The sequence below is a fragment of the Cavia porcellus genome, unplaced genomic scaffold (genome assembly GCF_034190915.1).
Source record: "Cavia porcellus strain 051 isolate PalLab524CR breed Dunkin Hartley unplaced genomic scaffold, mCavPor4.1 scaffold_16, whole genome shotgun sequence".
NCBI lineage: Eukaryota > Metazoa > Chordata > Mammalia > Rodentia > Caviidae > Cavia > Cavia porcellus.
Window position 1 is genome coordinate 30645821 of NW_026947499.1, and position 21018 is coordinate 30666838.

Consider the following 21018-nt stretch of genomic DNA (forward strand, 5'->3'; position numbering starts at 1 on the left):
TGAGATGCTTCTTGGACTCTGCTGCCTCTGAGCAGTATGTGCCTGTTGCTTTTGAAATTTTCTTTATGAAGAAGGCTGCATGGCTTTGCTCTATAAGAGGTGTCACATGGGACAGCCAGTATAGCCACAAAGACCTGAAAAGTATTTACAGATAAAAGAATGTCATCACTTTTAGTTTGTGAATTATTCATAAGACTGTTTAAGGATTTTGAAGAATCAAATTGAAGACATAGGGGTAGGTAGAGAATTCATGAACAGGAATCTAACCACGGGAACTACTTCCCAGAATCAATAGCTGGGATCACATCTTATTATTAAAAAGTTTCTGCATGTCAAAAGAAATCTCCAGCATAGTGAAAAGAAAACCCACAAACTGGGAAAAAATCTTAGTGAACTGTCCCTCAGACAAAGGACTTCTGTCTAAAACATATGAAGAATTTTTAAAAATCAGACCCCCAAAATTCAAGGACCCCATCCAAAAATGGGCATCTGAGATGAATACACAGATCTCAGATGAAGAAATACAAATGGCAAATAAGTACATGAAAAAATGTTCATCATCATTAGTCATTAGAGAAATGGAAATTAAAACAACACTGAGATTCCATCTGACTCCAGAAAGAATGGCCAGGATCAAGAAAACTACCAACAATAAATGCAGGAGAGGGTATGGGGGAAAAGGAACTCTCCTGGACTGTTGGCAGGAGTGTAGATGGGCACAACCACTGTGGAGGTCACTCCAGAGATTCCTTAAAAAGCTGGGATTGGAAGTCTTATTTGTTCCAACTATTCCACTTCTAGGCATATTCCCAGAAGAACTGAAAACATCATACCACAGTGATATATGTGCACCCATGTTTATAGCAGCACAATTTGTAATAGCCAGATCTTGGAAACAACCTAAATGTCCATCAACTGAGGAATGGATAAAAAAGTTGTGGTATTTTTATACAGTAGAGTACTACTCAGCTATAAATAAAGAAGAAAGAAGATATTTATAAATAAATGGGGGGGCTGGGGATTTAGCTCAGTGGCATAAGCACCTGCCTTGCAAGCAGGCGGTCGTGAGTTTGATCCCCAGTACCGATAAAAAGCAGCAAATAAATAAATGGGCACAACTCGAGATCATACTCATAAGTGAAATAAATCAAACTCACATGTATAAATATCGTATAGTCTCCCTAGTGTAAGAAATGATAAGAGTACATAAGAGTTTATGGTAATCATGATTTCCCATCACATTGCTTTGAAGCCTTATAATGTTTTCATTCATTAGTTGGAATGGTTTTAATCTGTTTTGTTTGATTTTATTATCTGTGATGGTATGAACAGCTATTTTGAAGAAAACAAGTCATTATAATAGCCAATGCTGATTTAATATTATCTTACTCTGAAGTCCTACCACGCTTCTGCTCTTCTGTTTCCTTTGGTTCTATCATGTTGTATCTTATGCAATTGTATTATGTGTGATAGTTTAAACAAATTTTCTGTGGAAAATGAGATAATATAGTAACCATTGTTCGTTTTCTGTTATTTGGTTCTGAATGCCCTGTAATACTTTCATTCTCTTTAATGGTTTTATACTATCTTGTTATATTTGATACTATTATATATGAAGTTATGTTCAACTATTACAAAGAAAGAGACATTATGGTAGCCACTGTTAATTACCGGTTGTCTTCTGGTGAAATACTGTGTTGCTTACATTATTCTGTTCTGATCTGCTTTGTTATGTCCTGTTTTGTCTTAATCTCATTAAAATAAAAAAAGATTTAAAAAAGAATCAAATGTACTGTGTTAAGACAGAAGACTATTTACTTCTTATTTTAGATCTCTGTCTTTTTTTTTTTTTTTTCCTATATGTGCCAGGGATTGAACTCATAACCCTGAGCTTTCCAGGCAGGCACTTATGCCTGCTGAGCTAAATCACTGGCCTCATCTTGTTTTAAATCTTTTTGTAGTATAATCATTTTTTAGCAAATGTAAATTTTTACTTTTATTTAAAATACAAGGGAAAAGTATCAGCACATTGCAATTAGTTGCATGGGATGGCTGGCCAGGCACTTCTAGCATACAGATATATTCCTTTGGATTAATTTTATCATTAGCACTTATCAATAAATGTGTGCTTTTTCAAAACAAGAAGAGTGTGGTGGCATACATCTGTAATCCCAGCACTCAGGAGGCTGAGGCAGGACGATCACCATGAGTTTGAAGCCAGCCCAGTCTACATAGTGAGTTCAAGGCAAGTCTCCACTCTACAGTGAGATCCTATTTCATAGAAAAACAAAACAAATAAATAAAACCCTGAGGTGAAGAACAGAAGAATCTTTTTTGTTTGTTTTCTTTTCTTTGTGCTGGGATCAGTCAGAGGGCCTTGTGCCTTATGCATGCTAAACGTATGCTTCGCCATGAAACTACAGCCCGTGCCTGAAATGAAAAAAAAAGTCTTTAAATCTTTGATTTCTCCTAGTAAATTATGATCAAAATATTAAAATCATTCAGAAATCCTGATTCATAGAACTTAACATTTTATGTTTAACTGTGAATCACAGAAGATGTATCATATCAGTCCAGAACTTTAAAGTGCTCTTTCAATGTTTTTACACATATTTTTATACCTTCTTTTGGAGAAATAATAAAAATAATTCTTTAATGAAAAAAATTAAATGAAATTAATATTGTAGCATACAGAGATTATATTGTATTTTTGTATCTTAACATTGAGTCCTTTGGGTTCTATCCCCAGAAGTGTCAAAAACATGTTTAAAAGGCTGAACTTTAAATTCCTCTTTTGTACAGTTGGTAAATAGCCACAATTTTAAAAAAGAAAATTGAAGCATGTGATTTTGCTTCTGATGGTGCAGAGATGGGCAGTGGATGAAAACTTTGCCCTTCTGCTATCACTGAAAGCAGTTTAAGAGATTTCCAGAGCAAGGGGCAATGCCGTGCCAGAGATGTGAGAAGTGTGTCTGGGGAAAACGAGCAGTGAATGCAGACTAGGAGTAACGATGTTAGTCAACTAAATTCAGCGGCAAACCAAAGGGAAGCAATGAGTTTTATGGTTTATCAATTTATTATTTATTTTTGTCTTTTTGAGACAGGGTCTCACTATGCAGTTCAGGCTGATTTGGGCTCACTTTATAGCCCAGGCTGGTCTCGAACTTGCAACGATCCACCGGCCTCCCCAGTGCTGGGATTACAGTAGTGCACCACCAGGCCCGGCTGGTTTAAGAAATGTAAATCCTTTGGATAAACTTCTTTTTCGACATCAGGTCATATTTACATGCGGATGTTCACCCAAAGCTTTCTATCCATAAATATATCTAAAAGAAAACTAAATGCCAACTCAAGTCTCCTTCCAGTTCCAAATCCCCATCATTTTCCTCCGCTTACATGCAGATAGAAAATGTCTCCATCTTACTAACATCCATCGTGAATGCCTTCGTATCCAAAGACAAGACTGTTGTACTTCAGGCCTTGCTCACCCTCCGAAGACTGATAGAAAAACTGGACAAGGTGACCTACTCCTCACTGTGCCCTGGAATTGCTTCCAGCTACTTCCGTCTGATGGATCACGTGAGTCACACTGTTACATGTGTGAGATCCTTAGGTCTGAGGGTTCAACAGAAGCCCAGTTGCGGCAATGATCTTACATCCTAAAATAAGTTCACAGAGGCCAGATGTTTTCTTCAGTCACTACTGTTTTCCAGAGATGCTAATATAGGAGGCCCTTTTTAAAAAATGACATTAACAGTCTGAAAAAAATCTGTTGATAAGGAAATAGGATGAAAAAACAACTCCTGTGCTTGGATGAGAGAGAAATCACAGCTTGGTGGCTACATATTGATCGGCCCTGGATCTGGACTCTGTAGGTTCATGTCCCTATTCTACTCTTATGAGCTGTGATGTCATAAGAAAGTCCTTTCTATGGGCCAGGGATTTAGCTTAGCGGCATAAGTGCCTGCTTGGCAAGTACAAGGTCATGCGTTCGATCCCTAGTACCAAAAAAAAAAAAAAAAAAAAAAACTTGGTGCATCAGTTTCCCTATCTGTAAAACAGACAGCAGGGTGTGCAGGCATTTTGATGTTTTGGTGTATGAGTACATCATGAAATTATAGACTCAACTAATTAATATATCCATCATCTTAGTCATCATTTTTATAGTGATAACATTTAAGATCTAATTTCCTAGTAATTTTCAAGTACATACTATATTACTCCTAATTATAGTCACCATGCTATACATGCTAGATCTCCAAAACTTAAATCAACTACTAAAACTGTACATCCTGAAATCAACCTCTCCGATATCCCTCCAACCCCAGCCTCTGGAAAACATGGTTCTACTCTGTCCTTCTACCAGTTCAATTTAAAAAAAAATTGTGCATATAAGTTAGATTATGCAGTATTTGTCTTTCTGTGCTTGCTGATTTTACTAACCATAATGCCTTCCACTTAGCATAAAATCTCCCCTGGGATTTTCTTCTTTATTATGATCAGAAGTATGTTTGTGTGTGTATTCTTCACCCATTCTTACACTAATGAGCACTTAGGTCAATTCTATGTCTTTCCTATTATGAATAATGGATAAGCAAGTATGCTAAAAGCAAAACAAGAACTGACTACGTAAGCCCAATGTCTTCTAAAAAATGATCATTTCACACATATGTGTATATAGACATATGCAGCATATATATTTATATTTTATATACATACTAATATTCTCATACGAGGTCTTTTTCTTTCCTACATTGCAGTTTTATGGAAATATTCGGAACTTGGCCATCAGGCACTTGGCAGCGTTACTCAAGGATACGAGCCATCAGACATCAACTTTGAAACATATCCTAGGAGGCTTCACACCCCTCATCCTCTGTTTAGAGGACAGGGATGGCACAGTAGTGAGTGTAAGTGTGAGTAAGTGAAAGGAAGGCCTTTGTATATTTCTTAATTTTGCAGAAAAGCACAATATTTTATGGTACAGCATATAAACAGACCCTCACTGCCCTTATTCTCTCTCTCAGGCATGTAAATATGCATTAGCAATCTGTGACTCCCAGCTAGAATGGTCAATATCCAATCTGCTTAAAGATGAAGACTATAATTTTGAGGTGGTGGTTTTCCACATCTGTAACCGTCTTGTAAGTAGCCCTTGAGTATTTACTACTAAGAATTTTTTAAAGATTTTTTAAAAATTTTATTTAAAAGGAAAAAGAGAAAAAAAACAAAACAAAACAAAGCAGTGTAAGGGTACAAGTAATACAGAACTACAAAAAAAAAAAAACAGAAATCACCAGTTAATAGATTACATATTATTATCTTAGACATAGTTGCTCAAATCACAGTATCAGAGCATACAAAGTGGACATTCAAACAGTGAGACTGCAAACAGTTGTGTTCAATGATCCAACCAAAAACATTAATATGGTCAGCTATTTAACACCCCTAAACACACTTGCAGTTGTATCCTTTAGAGCTCTTTTTTTCTCTCTCTTTTTTACAACAAAATTTACACATTTTGGGTTTTCTTACTCCTTAGTTCTTATTACTTTTTTGGGGGGGAGAGAATAAAGTCAAATATGGCAAAACAAAGCTGTCAGTCCAAACCAAGGATAGACATAGCACATGGTGTAGAACAGAGTACAAGGTTATAAAGTTGAACAAAACAGTAGAGAACAAGACCAATAAAACTTAGGCATTGTAAACATTACAGGACTTCCAGAGGAGACAATAGTCAAACCAGAATGGGCATCTTAGTTACTACGAAGAATTAAAGACAAAACGTAAAGGGCATCTGAAGTGACAAAAGGTGGGGGGAGGAGGGGGAAGGGGAAGACTGATCTTGAGGAAAGAATGTGAATAAGACATGAAATTACAGCTAGAGATTGAGATGAGAAAAAATCAGAATTCGCTACTTCTTCATCTACTTTGATGAGCCAGCTTACCCTCTTCCACCAAAACACAAGGATGAAAGAAGGCATGCTGACTGCAAGTTGAAACCAAAGTTGAATTGGAAAGGCAAAGCTGAGTCTGGGAATAACAAATAACAGCTGCAAGTAGGTAGAAAGAGAAGATTTCATGCATAAAAATCCCCAAAGCTTTTATTGGTCCTGATTTTGTATAAGCGGTCAGGTTATTTGGTCTTGCAGCTTTTCTGGAGAGCTCATGCGCTTTTTCACCAATTTAAAGAGGCATTTTCTTTTTATCCCAGCTCCTTTCCCATGGGGCCGGCATTACATCTTTAGTGTGTGACACCTTGAAGTTCCTGGGGAGTTCCCAAGTGCATCTGAGAAGAGCAGCAGTTATTTTACTAGGTAAATACATTTAACCCTTACTTAATTTATCTTTAAAGGTACAGAACAGTTAGCTTGGAGTCTTCATTAAAAATGTATAGAGCTAGGCGAGGTGGCGGACACTTGTAATCCCAGCACTCAGGAGGCTGAAGCAAGTGGATCACACAGAGTTCGAGGACAGTCTAGGCTACAGAGCGAGTCCAGGCCACTGAACTACACAGCAAGATCCTGCCTCAAAATAAGTAAATTAATAAATAAATAGTTTTTGTTCATGATGATGGATATCACCTGTCATGAATACCTGTGATGAGAATAGAATTCTATTTTATAATATGAAGTAAGCTTATCTGAAAGACATAAATTATTACCCAAAATGTGCTTAACAGGATGGATCTCTAATTAACATGTCACAGTTCATCTTTCCCCTTCACGTCTTAAAAATCACTATCTAAGGAATAAAACAGCTTACATACAAACATCTTCTTCAACAAAAAGTGGAAAATCTGTGACCATAAACTACAGTACACAAACAAATGAAGAAGAGGTACAAAATCCATTTTTAAAAAATGTAGAGCCCAGAGCAGTCAAGGAAGCCTAAGGGAAGGCAACTAAAGGCACGATCCCCACCTCACATAATCCTGATAATAGTATTTTTTCCAATGAGCTCACTGTGCAGATCAATGCTAATAATCCCTTAGGTTAGGCCGGGGACATAGCTCAGTGGCATAGAGAGCCTGGTGAGAATAAGGTCATGAGTTTGATACCCGGTACCCAAAACTCCGTATGTGGGCGTTCCCAGCTGAGTAGCAGGCTCTTCCCGGATTCTGTCCAGCACCACGGACTAAGGACAAGGAGAGTGGGCACCAGGGCTCATGACCTGTGTTTGTGGAGGGGATCAAAGATTCATACGTGCACAGACAGAGAGAAAAGCCCTGTTCATGAGCACTTTACTCCAGACCAGTAAGAATTCCTGTTGTCTTGAACGCTACCCTGCAACTTTTCTGAATATAACAACTATGAGATCTAAAATTAAGTGATTTTTTTTAAACAAAGGAAATGCATTTTCTCTCTATAGAGATACTTTGGGGGCTCAGGCAAAGAAAAAAGAAAAATAAAGTTCAGAAAATGTTTCTACAGAGCACAGGAACTTCATCCTAACTATCTGCCATGAATCCAAGCCTTTGAGAAAAAAAAAGATGGTACGCATTAGTGACAAACCTGTGGCATGAGTGCCAAGCAGCCGGCCAGCCTCTACCACTGAAAGCTCTAAAAGGTTCACCATCGCTGATCTAAAGCATGTGCGAGACCTCGGGGAGTATGTGACAGGGCAGTGGGGGCCCAGGAGAATGAGCTCCCAAAGTAGAGTGGAAGGGGTGAGACTGGGAGAAATGTGGAGCCAGCACAGGAAAGGACAACCACATTGCAACCAGAAAAAGAGACAAGCAATACAAAAGCGAGAAACTTTTTTTAGCATTACTGGGGATTGAACCCAGGACCTTCACTACATAGCCAGCCTCTGTGGTTGTTGGGGTGTTTGTTGTGTTGGTATGATCTCACTAAATCACCTCATTGCCTAGGCTGGGCTTGAAGTTTTTTTTTTTTTTTTTTTTTAAACCGGTACCGGGGATCGAACTCACAACCATGCACTTGTAAGGCAGGCGCTTATGCCGCTGAGCTAAATCCCCAGCCCGGACTTGAACTTTCAATCCTCCTGCCTCAGCCTCCCAGAGTAAGGGCATTACAAATGTCCACCACCACACTTGACAAAGGTGAGACATATTAGCAAAGAGAAATGAAAAATCAGTTTTACAAATTAACCAGTAATAGTAGAGAGATGACATGAGAGAACGGGCATCAACGATACAACTGCTGAAGAAGAGAAATAATTACAACTAGAAAGTACTCAAAGATATAATGTCACAAATGAGAAAAGCCATAAATTGAGATGAAAAATGATTTTTTACAGATCATTTATACAGAAGGAAACATAAGGCATTTCCTAATTGTTTTGAGCATCTTGGTAGTGAAGTAGGTAACTATAAATTTTAAAAAGTAAGTTTGGCACTAGACTCCAATTGAATATTCAATGTAGAATAAAATAAAACAGGGTCAACAAAATCGTGACTGGAGAGAAAATTGTGACTTAGGGTCACAATTCAGCAAAATTATAGCCAACTATGAAGAGACTATAAAAATATTTTCAAAAACGTAAGAGCTCAAAAAAATACGATTCCTTGGTAAAGAAATTATTAAAGGATAGAATTCATCCAGTTAAAGAGTAAATGAATGGGGGCTGGGGATTTAGCTCAGTGGCATAAGCACCTGCCTTGCAAGCAGGCAGTCATGAGTTCGATCCCTGGTACCGATAAAAACGAAAAAGACAAAAAAAAAATTTAAAAAAAAAAAAAAAGAGTAAATGAATGAACTATTATAAAAAGACATGTGGGTACTTAAATGTAAGACGCAGCCTATTCTCCATTTTGGTTTTTTGTTTTGATTTGTGCTTTTCTCTCTGCCTGGTGGCCTCCACACCTGAAGCCCCACTGCCATCTTGCCTTCAGCAGGGGGCAGCACTTAATGATTATCAAGGCGTTCACCAGGCAAGGGCAGGAGGAGATATCCTTGGGGGAGAATGGGAAAGTAGCTACTAATTCCACCACATATAAAAATTTAATATCTAGCTACAGAATTTTAGACAGTCTGTTACTCAAGGAAAGACAAGCAGACCTGTGGAAAAGTATAGGCCTAGAAACAAACCCGCCCATATATGTAAAGTATAATCAGAACTAAAGGGATCTGTCAGATCAAAAAATGACAGACTTTAGGGCCAAGGATTTAGCTCAGCAGCATAAGCGCCTGCTTGGCAAGCATGAGGTCACGAGTTTAAGCCCCAGTGGGGGGGGGGGGACAGACTTAGCTGAGCATGTTGGTACACATCTGTAATCCTAGCACTCAGGAGGCGAAATCTTGTCTCTAAAAGACAAAAAAAAGAAAATGGACTGGCTAATAAAAAGTTGCCAGAACTAGGAACACACATGAGCACCACACACACACACACACACATGCATGCCCACATGCATAGATTCCTGAGAGTCTACTCAAAAGTTAACTCCAGGAATAGCAATGTAATATAAAGCACAAATATTTAAAATGTTTAGAAAACATAGGATGATATCTTTATAACCAAAAGTAGGCAAAATATTTTTTAAAAACATGAAAAGCAATAAGCTAGGGTAAATATTTGTAACATAAGCCACTATAACATTAATATTCAAAGCATATTAAATACAAGAACTCAAGAAAAGGATAAAAATCCAATACACTAAAAAATTAAAAGCATAAAATGTATGAAAATAAAAACCTTTAAGAGGATTTCATAGAACAGACACAAGAACAAATAACCATATGAAAAGATGTTTAGCAACATTTATCATCAAAGGCATGCAAATTAAAGCAGGAATACCCTATTAAACAACCAAGAAAAGGGCACGATTCTTTAAATGGAAGACAAGAAAAACAAAGTTTAAAATTGAACCTTGGGGCTGGGGATTTAGCTCAGTGGCATAAGTAAAGTACCTACCTGGCAAGCACAAGGTCATGAGTTTGATCCCCAGTATCAAAAAAAAGTTACATTGAAGATGGAGGGGCTTTTTCGTTTTTTTTTTGTTTGTTTGTTTGTTTTTTTGTTTTTGTTTTTTTTTTTTTTTGGTGCCAGGAATCGAACTCATAATCTTGTGTTGCCAAGCAGGCATTATGCCGCAGAGCTAAACCCCTAACCCAGGGCTGGAGATTTAGGTCAGCGGCATAAGTGGCTGCCTGGCAAGCACAAGGTTGTGAGTTTGATCCCCAGTACCCAAAAAAAAATAAATATATAAAATAAAATTGAACTTTATCAAACAATGGAAAGTAACTACCAAATGGAAGAAGATACTCGTATCTTGTGTATCTTGACAAAGAATCATATCAGAATAAAGAATTTATGCAAATTAATAAGATCACCCAGTTTTTAAAAAAAAAAAGGGTGGTGGCTGGCATGACATATCTCAGAAAAGGATATCCAAAAGGCCAATAAACATTTTAAGAGGTATTTGACTCCATCAGTTACTATGAAAAGGTAAAGTAAAACCATTATGAATTCAACAGAATTCTAGAATAGACACTGACAGCACTAAGTGTTATCAAAGATTTGGGGCAATCAGAACTCTCTTACATGTGTTAAAAGTGAAAATCAAAAGCCACTCTGGAAAACAACTGTATCTGTTAGAGCTGATACACACATATCGTGCCTCAGGAATTTTGCATGAAAGCTAACAGAAATGTGTGTTCACAAAGACTACATACCATAATATGCAAAGTACCACTGTTAATCATACTTCAACCCTGCAGATAACAATTAGATGACTATATTGTATGTAATAGGCTCACACGGTGAAGAACCCTACAGCAGTGAAGGAGAAAAACTTACAAACACTTGGCACTGATGTGAATGAGCCTTACAGACAATTGTTGAACAAGCAAGCCACTTACCCAGCGGAGGTTTAGCTCAGCAGCACAGGGGCCTGCCTGGCAAGCACGAGGTTATGAGTTTGATTCCCAGTACCAAGACAAAAACAAAATCCAAAAACTGTGTATGTTGTATGATTCTATGGACATAAAATACAAAAATAGTAGAACTAATGAGTGGTATTACTACTCAAGGTAGAGGTTATTCACATTTGTGGAGAGATGGGCAGGATGCCTCAGAGGGGATTTCTGGGTTACTGGTAATATTTTGTGTCTGTACTTTAGCCGTGGTTAATATCTGAACATTCTAAGAACTGTAAATTTATCGAATATGTACTTTATGTATGTGATCTCAAGATCTTTTTTCCAAATTCATTTTATTTCAAGGAGATCCCTAGATTTTAATTAATTAAAATTATGTCCACATGTACTTAAAACAAGGACCAAAAAAGATATGGAATGTTAACCATAGTGGTAGTAGAAAATGATACAGGAGCCAGGGATTTAGTTCAGCAGCGCAAGTGCCTGCCTGGCAGGCGCAAGGTCCAGAGTTTGAGTCCTAGTTTAAAAAAAAATGACACAAACATTTGGAAATAATTTTATATAATTTTCTAAACTGACATTGAGCATAATATTCCTGTGACTCAGAAATTTTAAAGTATATACTGTAGAGAAGCTCTTGCAGAGACACGTAAAACAAAACTTGTTATAATTTGTAATGACAGATAATTTGAAACAAAATGCCCATTACAAGTACAGCAGATGAATAATTTTTGTATGGTCCCAAGTGAAACATTAGGTAACAAGTTTATTTTTAAAAAAAAAAAAAAAAACCACTGTAGCTCTATTCACCAAAATAGATAAATAACAAAAATCAAATTTTGAGTAATGCAGAATATAACCATTTAAGTATAAGTCAAAGTAACCACAACCAAAAGTACATTATTTGGAAATTTATATTAATTTGCCTGAAAACTATATGGAAAAGCAAGGACACTGTCCACACAAATTCAACATAACTCACCTGGAAGGAAGTAGAAAAAAACTGTGTTTGTGGAAGAACACACAGAAGATGCCAAGGCTCCAGTATTTTCAAATCTGAAATCCATCCAGGGAATATGAGTGTTCAATTTAACATAATTCTTTAAAATACACTTCTATTATGTGCACTGTTTTGTGCATACAGTTTTAATTTAAAATACGTGTTTCAAATTTCTAACAATGATTTCCTTTTACAAAAAATAACTGAGCCATTAGAAAATATACAAGAGAAGAAATTCCAGTTAGATAAAAAAGAAGGAAAGAGAATGAGGAAAGAGATAGGAAGGAAGAAAGGCAGGCAGGGAGGGAGGGAGGCCCTCGGCAGAGGGAGGCATGAATATGAGAGAGGGAAGGAAAGAAGGATGGACAGAAGGGAGGAGGAAAGATAAAATAAGCTTTGAAATGTAGGCAACATTATCTACAAAGAAAATTTGCAAATAGTACTGAAGGACACAAGTCTGAACAAAGACAATGCTATAAAGTATTCTGGTAAAGACAGACTTGAAACGACAACAAGTTGTTCTTAAATCTATATATGCAATATGATTTTTTATCAATATGATTTGTTTTTCAAATCGACACATTGATCGTAAAGTTAATGTGGAAAAGTTACCATGCAAGAATACTGGACATTCTAACCATGGTGAACCATCCCTGCGTCCCTGGGATGAATCTCACTGGATCATGGTGTACAGTCTTCATGACGATTTGCTGCAGTCTGTGTGCCAATTCTAACCAAAAAGGACGAGTGAGGACTGTCCCTATTAGATATAGCATAGCTACAGTAATTAAAATCGCATGGAATGAACAGAGATATATGGAAGGAAACATCTAGAAGTCACCTCTAAGATATGCAATGGTTTAGAAAGTAAATCTTGGGCTTTTAACTAGCAACGCTGAAAATATGGAATCCTCTTTAAACAGTACAGGGATACTGAGGAAGGCATCTGGAATTTTTTATTAAAAGTTATTCCCTTTTTAAAAAACTCCTCACATAAGGTAAATTCCAAATGTTCAAAGATTCAAATGCTAAAAAAATGAAACCATAATTATCAATAAAATAACGTGGAAATTTTATCTTATAATCATGAAATAGAAAAGACCTTTATAGATAAAATAAAAATCCAGTACCATAAAAGAAAGACTGACATCCATGTAAAAATAAAACATTTTTGAAGGTAAAACACCTATAAACAAAGTTAAAAACCAAACTGAGTTGAAATATCTACACTTATCACTAATAGAAGGCTGAATTCTCATCACCTAAAGAATCCTTACAAATATGCAACACAGTGATCAACCCAGAAGAAAAGTGCAAAACATGAAAAAAATATTTGTTTCTTAAATATAGAATTTTCGCTACTTCACGTAAAAAGCGATGCAAATTAAAACGCTGCAGCGTTCCTGCCTGGCCTCCTTTGGCTCGGAGCTCGCACCTCTGCGAAGCCACCGCACAGCCACTGGGTCTTTGCTCCCCGCGGCCGCAGGCAGCTGAGCACCGCGGCCACCGCAGGGCCAGCGGGGAGTGGCCTGGGTTTTCCCCTGAGCTGCCGCCGAACAGGTCTACAGAGAAGTCCAGGAGGTACAAGAAACTGCCTGACGAGTCACGATTTCCCAGGGAGGTCGCGCCGTAGGGAAGAGGCTTGGAAGATGGGAAATAACACTAAAGGAATCTGTCTCTGAGAAGTCGGCTGCTCCAGGATGCGCTCGGATCCTGGCCGGGCCGGGCGAGGGCTGAGGACACACCGCGCGGCGAGGAGACCCCACACACAGCGCCGCCTGCAGGAGGGACCGGGAGCTGCCCTCCGCGCCCTCCCCGCCAGCCTGGAACCTGCGGCTGGGAGACCCCGCTGGGAGATGCTTGGCTTTTGCAAAGAGCTGCGCCGCCTGTGGAGCTTCCAGACCATCCGTACCTCTGCTCACTCCTCTCGGGTACAGAAATCTCTTGCTTCTCTGGCGGGGGAGTACATAACTGACTCAGGTTGTGACTCAGGAATCTAGATCTAGGTGGATCTTAAAAGGCGTATACAATCAGGGCAGGGAGGTTTGTATCATTCTTAGGATGTGCCTAGCTGTTTTTTGTTTTTGCTTTTGAGACCCAGTCTCATTTGGTAGTTCAGGGCTGCCCTCGAATTCACAGCTCCTCCTGCCTCAGGCTCCCAAATGCTGGGATTAAAGGAGTGCACCACATGTAGTATTTCCTCCACTCCTTTCTTTGAATAACACTCAAGAGTGTTTCAACACTGTCAGGCAGGCTGCAGTCCATGGAGAGAACAACTTCTCTCATGGTAAACCCTAAGATGCCTTAACTAAAGCAAACATAGTGGAGATTTACAGAAAGAAGATGTTTCTGGCAGCGCCTCTTCTGGTGAGGGAGGCACCTGCATCCCTCACACGCTTTCATCACATTTGTTCAGTTGTGGCCATGTTCCCTACCTTGGGTTGAACTTCTGAGCAGATACTAATGCTACAGCTTGCAGCGAGGAGCCTGGCACAAAGTATCTGCTTAGGCAAGGTGTGATGGCACAGGTCTCTAATCCCAGCATTTGTAAGGTTGAGGCAGAGGGATTGCTGCAAATTCGAAGCCAGCCTAGGCTACCTAGTGAGTCCAAAGTTAGCCTGAATTACACAGCAAGACTTAGTCTTTTTTTAAAAAAAAGGTGTTTAATACATATTTATCCAAGTAAATGTACTTTTAAAAAAGATGAAATGTTTCTGTCCATGCAGTTGATGAACATCAAAAGATTTACACTGTACAGTGCTGATCAGGTTGCAGGAAGAGGACAATTGCATTAATGGTGACACTCTCAATTGTTGCTCTTCATAAGAGGCACAGTTTGGTCACATGCATCCAAATGTGAAATGCGTGTTTTTGACTCAGCAATTTCCTCTCGAGGAATTGCTACATTATCCTCAGACACACTGCACATATGAGAAATGCAGCATCAATGGACGTGCACACTGCCCAGCTGCGCAGAGCCATCTGTCCTGAGCCTGTGGCTGTTACACTCATTCGTTTTTTCTTTAGAAAGAAAGGAAATAAAAAGCAAAGGGCAGTACTCTCAGCATTCTGGGAAGCTGAGGCAGGAGGATCATGAGTTAACCTGGACGACTTAATGAGACCCTGTCTCTAACTATGTAAAAAGTAAAAGGCTAGGGACGTAGCTCAGTGCAAAGGCCTTGAGTTCAATCCCCATTACCAAAAGACCAAAACAAAGAGTAAAGGCAAAATTGTATGTTTTCTAATTGGGCTTTATGAAGCTCTCTTTGAAGTCCCAAAAAGTGATTTATCTTTCAGACCCAGTATCACCATTTGTCCTGGAGTTGCTTGAAAGTATGGTTTTTCACATGGGCCAAAAGAAGCAGTGATATTGGAGTGACAATTAACAGAACATAGCAATTGTCAACATTTAAAATTTGAGAGCTTACATCTAGTATCTGGGGTCTCAGTTATTTATTTTGGGAGGATATAAATGGGACTTGCACTACTCTGAACCCACACTTACACCTGCTGGCAAGAGGGTGACCCTCCGATCTGCAAGTAGGTGGAACTGCCCCTCCATGCCGGCCAGTCTGTGCTTTTCCTCCCACTGGGGTTACTTGCTGACCTCCTGGACATCTGTGACATTTGTTTGGAGTTCATTTCTGATTTTGAAAAACACAAGTTGAGTAGAATTAATTTGGGGTATTTTGTCTAATTTTTTCGTCAGTTTTTTTTGTTGTTGTTGGTAATATTATGCTTATAAAAAAAGTTCCTGCGGTGATTAGAAAGTGTGTTTTGTTTGAATTTAAGGAAGGCTTAATTAATACAGGGCAACTCACAAAGATGGGAGCAGAGGAGGGGACCCCAAGGGCAGAGCAGGTACCCTCAGGTAGAAACAGACCCCTAAGGGAGGTGATTAGAGAAACAGTCTAGAGGGAGGAAGTGACCTTAGGAACAGGGAAGGAGCCAGGCTGCAGCGACCCCACACACGTCCCTGACCCCTTTTCTCTCCCTTCCACTCTTGACACTGTCCACACAGAAGTGTCCCAGAGCAGGGCCAAGAAGGTTATAGATGAATCCGAGGGGCAGAGACTCCTGATGCGGTCATCGCTGCAGCGTGGGAAGCCAGGACGCTGCCCTCTTCCTGCATGGTTAGGCTGGGCCGTTCTCCCACGTGTACTTCTCCCATCTGAACCTTTGCTGCCTGCTTGCCTTACTGTGGGTCTGCAGGGGGACAACTGGCAGGATTCTGATCCTGGCTGTGAGTTCCCTCCTAGGGATCTGTGCAATCCGTAACCCCCACTTCACTTCCAGGGCAAACCAGGGCCAAGGGCAGAAGGCTGGGCCAGATCCTATGATGTTCCTGAGAATCCTCCATTAGGACAGCACGAGCAGCCAGGACAGCACTGGACAGCAACCTTTTTACCTGCAGGACTTTGGGCCCATCCCTGGTGACAAGTCCTTTGTCCAGCACCTGCTCTGTGCCACATCTTGAGGGTGTAGGAGCCTATGCAGGAATGACTTAACCTTGAGTTTGACTTAGCCTTATGTGGTAGAGGGAATGATCCACTTTCTCTCATGACCCCAATAGTTACAGCCTGAGAGTCCAGTCTGACCCTTCTCCTGGACAGCTTGCTTCTCCCTGCTGCTGAGGACACTCCACCTGTGTGTCTCCTCCCTGGTCACCTGTCCATGGTGTGAGTGTGAGTCAGCACTTGGAGCCTTGTTCCCAATGAGTTTAGCTCATCTCTGCCTGGGGGTACCCACTCCCCATTCAGGTGTGTGAATTGGTGAAGCTGAAGCAGACTAGCTAGTTGAGAAGAGGAATGTAGAATTTCTCAGTTTGGGTCTTTGGGGGGGTGTTTGTTTTTGTGGTGTTTTTTGTTTTTGTTTTTTTGTGGGGGATTGTTTTGTTTTTGAGGGTTTTTTTTGTTTTGTTTTGTTTTGTTTTGTTTGGTCTTTTTGAGACAGGGTCTCGCTATGCAGCTCAGGCTGGCCTTGAGCTCACCTTGTAGCCCAGGCTGGTCTTGAACTTACAATGATCCTCCTGCCTCAGCTTCACAGGTGCTGGGATTACAGGGATGTCTCAAAGTTTATTAATCACTGAATGCACCTTTGAAAGTTATTAAATGGATTTCCTCCCTTGAAGAAAAATGTAACTATTATCTTAAGCAGTAAATCCTAGCCTTGTCCAGATGTATGTTGTGACCCTTCTGATAAATTTTCCCCCCTGCTGGCTTCCTAAGGTTGGCACCAACCCCCTGACATTATTCATAAAGAGCTGAGTCCTTTCACATTACTCTGTAACAAGATCTACCCGCATCCTCCCTAAATTCTGACACGTCTCATACCCCAGATTAGACCAGATTGTGATTAGACCAGATAATTTACCCACACCTGGCAAGACTCTGTGTGCCAGCCAAGATAAGCATACTCCAAACCACCTTCCGTCTGTGCTCGTGTGTATGTTGCAAGACTGTGCAGAGGCACGTTCTCCAGAAAAGCCTGCTTAGCTCTGCCACTGAAGAACCCGCCTCTGAGAGAGAGAGAGGGTTTATGTGAACATATTTTCATGCTATGTTTTGTAGTAACTTTAGTTTTACTTTGTATACAGGTTACTTGGCACAATTAGGTGGACATTTATTATTCAAAAATGAAATTGAAGTTATGGCTGAAGGTAAGTCTCAAAGTTATAATAAAATCTTTATGCAGAGGAGGGAATTGAAGAAGGGTAATATTCTAGGAAGATGTTTGGATTTTAGGGTTCTCTGTCTCTCTGTCTCTCTCTGTCTCTCTGTCTCTCTCTCTCTCTCTCTCTCTCTCCCTCCCTCCCTCCCTCCCTCCCTCTCTCCCTCCTTCCCTCCCTTTGTTCACTATCTCAGCAGAGTCAGAATTCCGAGAAGAGAGCCAGGTGTGGTGGCACACACTTGTAATCCCAGCACTCAGGCTGAGGCAGGGGGATCACAGTGAGTTCGAGGCCAGCCTGGGCTACATAGTGAGCTCAAGGCCAGCCTGAATTGTGAGACCTTGCTCAAAAACAAAAAACAACCAAACAAAAAAAAACAGAATTCCAAAAAATGAGATGAAAAATAGGGTGCCTTACTCCCTTCTGGTGGTGGTGGGGGGTGTTTGTTTGTTTTTTCCGCTTAACTAGACTTTTGCTGAGCAGTTTGGGTTCACAGCAAGAGGGCGCTGGAGGTAAAGACTCCGTAGATTCCCTCCCCACCTCCTGCCTCGCCTTCTCCACGTCAGCATCTTCCTCCAAAGGCAGATGCCTTCAAGCCTGCGCCGCCGGTCAGCGCCTGCTTCCTGCTGCTCCCATTCGTTCACTGGCATTCACTGCCTGTCAGACCCTGAGAGCTACAGTTTTCCAAGATTTTTTTTTTTTTGCCTTTTCTTCTCTTCCTCCTGTTCTTTCTCCTTTTTCTTTTCTAAATGCCCTCTTTATCTTCTCTATTTCTCTCATGAAGAAATAAAATAATTTTTCATGGCCCATTATTTGGATATGATACTAGCATTGTATTATCTCAGATTTTTCAAAAGAATAGAGGCTACTACATATTTATCATATAAATACGGTCTCGTATGTAGTTCAGGCCGAATCTGAACTCACTATGTAGCCCAGGCTAGCCTCAAACTTATGGCAGTCCTACTGCCTCAGCCTCTCAAGTGCTGGGATTACAGGTATACACCACCACGCCTGGCCATATTTGTCTTTTTAAATGATCATCACCATTTCATAACTTTTTCACCTCCTCATATGTCATAAATATCTTTCTATGCCAAGGACTGTATCTATCTCATTATATTAAAAAAAAAGTGTGTACTATTTCATTTCATAACGAGGATTGAACCCAGTGCCTTCATCCTGAGCTAATCCCCAACCCTTCCATATATATATATATAATTTTTTTTTTGAGACAAGGTCTCACTAAATTGCCCAGGCTGGGCTCAAACATGCAATCTTTGTGCCTCAGCCTTCCAGGATGCTGGGGTTACAGGAAACCATCATCACATCCAACTATAATGTTAATTTTTAAGCAGTTTTCTGTTGATAAGAAGACCAGTTCCAACTTTTTATTATTATGACCAAAATGTGTGTATGTTTGTAAATGTTTTTATGAATATATGTTTATGCTACTGAGGATAATGCTCAGCACGTAAGAGGTACTGGGTAAATGTTCAGTGAATACTTCCTTTCTTTTAATGGGATGCCTTTCATCAAAATAAAGAAATCAGCAGGGATAGTGAGAGAGGGAGGTGGCAGGGAGGACTCTGTGATGGGGCTGCTTGGAGCAAGATCTTCTGGGACTCTGAGGCAGATCCACCTCCAGCTAAGGGCCTCTCTACTGTCACAGCTATTGAACGAATGCTCTTGGATGAAGACCATATGATTCAGAAGTTGGCAAAAATAACCCACGAAGTTTTAAAGCAAATAGCCAGTAGATCAAGATCCACGGCTATTAAACTTGCTATCCAGAGATTCTTTAAGTTCACTTACAGCAAGGAATTGAAGCTTCTTTATAACTGGAATAACATGCAGTTGACCGTGTAAGTTTCCCATCTTGACAACCTGAGTCTCTTTGTAGATGCTTTTCTAAAAGATGGAATGACCTTTTAGTTTAGCTTAGTTTAGTTTAGTTTGGTTTTTTGATACTGGAGATCGAACTCCTGACCTCGTGCTTGCCAGGCAGGCACTTAGGTCATTGAGCTAAATCCCTGGCCTACTATGAACTTTCAAATTCTCTATTAAAATGTATAAATCCAGCTACTAAAAACTCTGGTGCCTCTCTGGTGTCTGGTAATGAGCAGAAACTCTACATCATTCAACCCCACTAAGTCAACTGAAATGACCTAAGTCATTGCTCAGGACTAGGGGAGATTAAGTTCTGGGACTCCAACAGATCCAAAACCTGGGACCCTTCAAGTCCCTTATGCAAAATGGCACAGTATTTACACATAATATACATATATCTTCCCATATATTTTATGTATTAGATTATTCATAATGCCTAATACAATGTGCATGTGATATGAGTAACCATTATATGACCAAAATGTATACAAATTTAGTGTACAGACACATGTATTCTAATTTTTTCCATTCATGGTTGGTTGAATCCATAGATATAGAGTCCACAAATATGGCTTATAGCCAACTCTATCAGCACAGTTTGGGTGAGGGGCTCTTGAAAACTGGCTCAGTAAGCCTGTACCAAGCACCTTCTACGAGCCACATGTGTTCGAGACAGTGAGGATGTTTGGGTGAGATAGACAAGGTTTCCACCCTAGATAAGGGTGGGCAATCCAGAGACAAGCAGTGTGTCATCTCCATCTCACTGGGAGCTGAATGCCCCTTTTCAAGCCCATTATGATGTGGTGTTTCTGTAATGTGTCAACTTGCAGTTCATGTGGCTTTTTATTTCTCCTTTATTTCTTCACAAATGAAATAGAGACGAGACAGAGGATCAGCAGTCACTCCTGTCCTCTGTAGCTTCTGACTACTGAGCCAGGTGGGTTGACTTCCGTGGGAAAGGATGCCGCCTCCTCCCCCAGGAACCCCGTGTGATGAGCCTCTGTGGTGGAGGCAGAAACCTCCGCACACTCTTGTGCTCATGGGATGTCCCTTGTCCTTCCTTCCTCCACTTCACACATACCTCCCCGCCCACTGCCTGCCTCGCTGATTTCAGGCTCCAGAGTCAAATGAGGATGATAACCTGCAGAGACTACTGGCTCAGCTCCCCCAGCTGCATGAATTCGGGGCCTTGGTTCTGCTTCTCTGATAGGCCCATGCACACAGTATCTGGGATAGACTTTCATACCTTCTTGCTTCAGGTTGGGCAGATGTTGCTCCTATGATTTGTCTTAATGCCCTGTGACTGTACCTTTCATTACATTTATCAGACTGCAATAAAATGAGTTATTTTCCATCTGATCCACAGAAATAAAGTTTCTTGAAAGCAACTGTCATATTTTATACTTAGTTGTATACTTTGGAACTAATGCCTAATTAGGTGCCTGACATCTAATGTATGCTTGATGAATATTTGCCAAATTAGTAAAGTACTAACAACATATTCTTCTCATACTTTAATAAAATGTTTCACTTATTTTTAAGTGCTATTTAGTGGAAACACTGAAATAATGTATCCTTTTCATTTATCCCTTACCCCATGTCATTTTATATTTCTTAGA

The 21018-nt window shown here is 39.9% G+C and overlaps 1 protein-coding gene across 1 annotated transcript in view; it reads left to right on the forward strand.

Annotated features, from left to right (window-relative positions):
* Positions 1-20787, forward strand: part of Mroh9 (maestro heat like repeat family member 9) — a 66636-nt gene extending 45849 nt beyond the window's left edge. Inside the window, exons 16-23 of the mRNA XM_063227068.1 lie at positions 3403-3579; positions 4761-4910; positions 5028-5144; positions 6215-6317; positions 17438-17500; positions 19182-19374; positions 20277-20336; positions 20514-20787. Coding sequence (XP_063083138.1) covers positions 3403-3579; positions 4761-4910; positions 5028-5144; positions 6215-6317; positions 17438-17500; positions 19182-19374; positions 20277-20331 — 858 coding nt within the window. The 3' untranslated portion in view covers positions 20332-20336; positions 20514-20787. The remainder of the gene's footprint in view (positions 1-3402; positions 3580-4760; positions 4911-5027; positions 5145-6214; positions 6318-17437; positions 17501-19181; positions 19375-20276; positions 20337-20513) is intronic.
* The last annotated feature ends 231 nt before the right edge of the window (positions 20788-21018 follow it).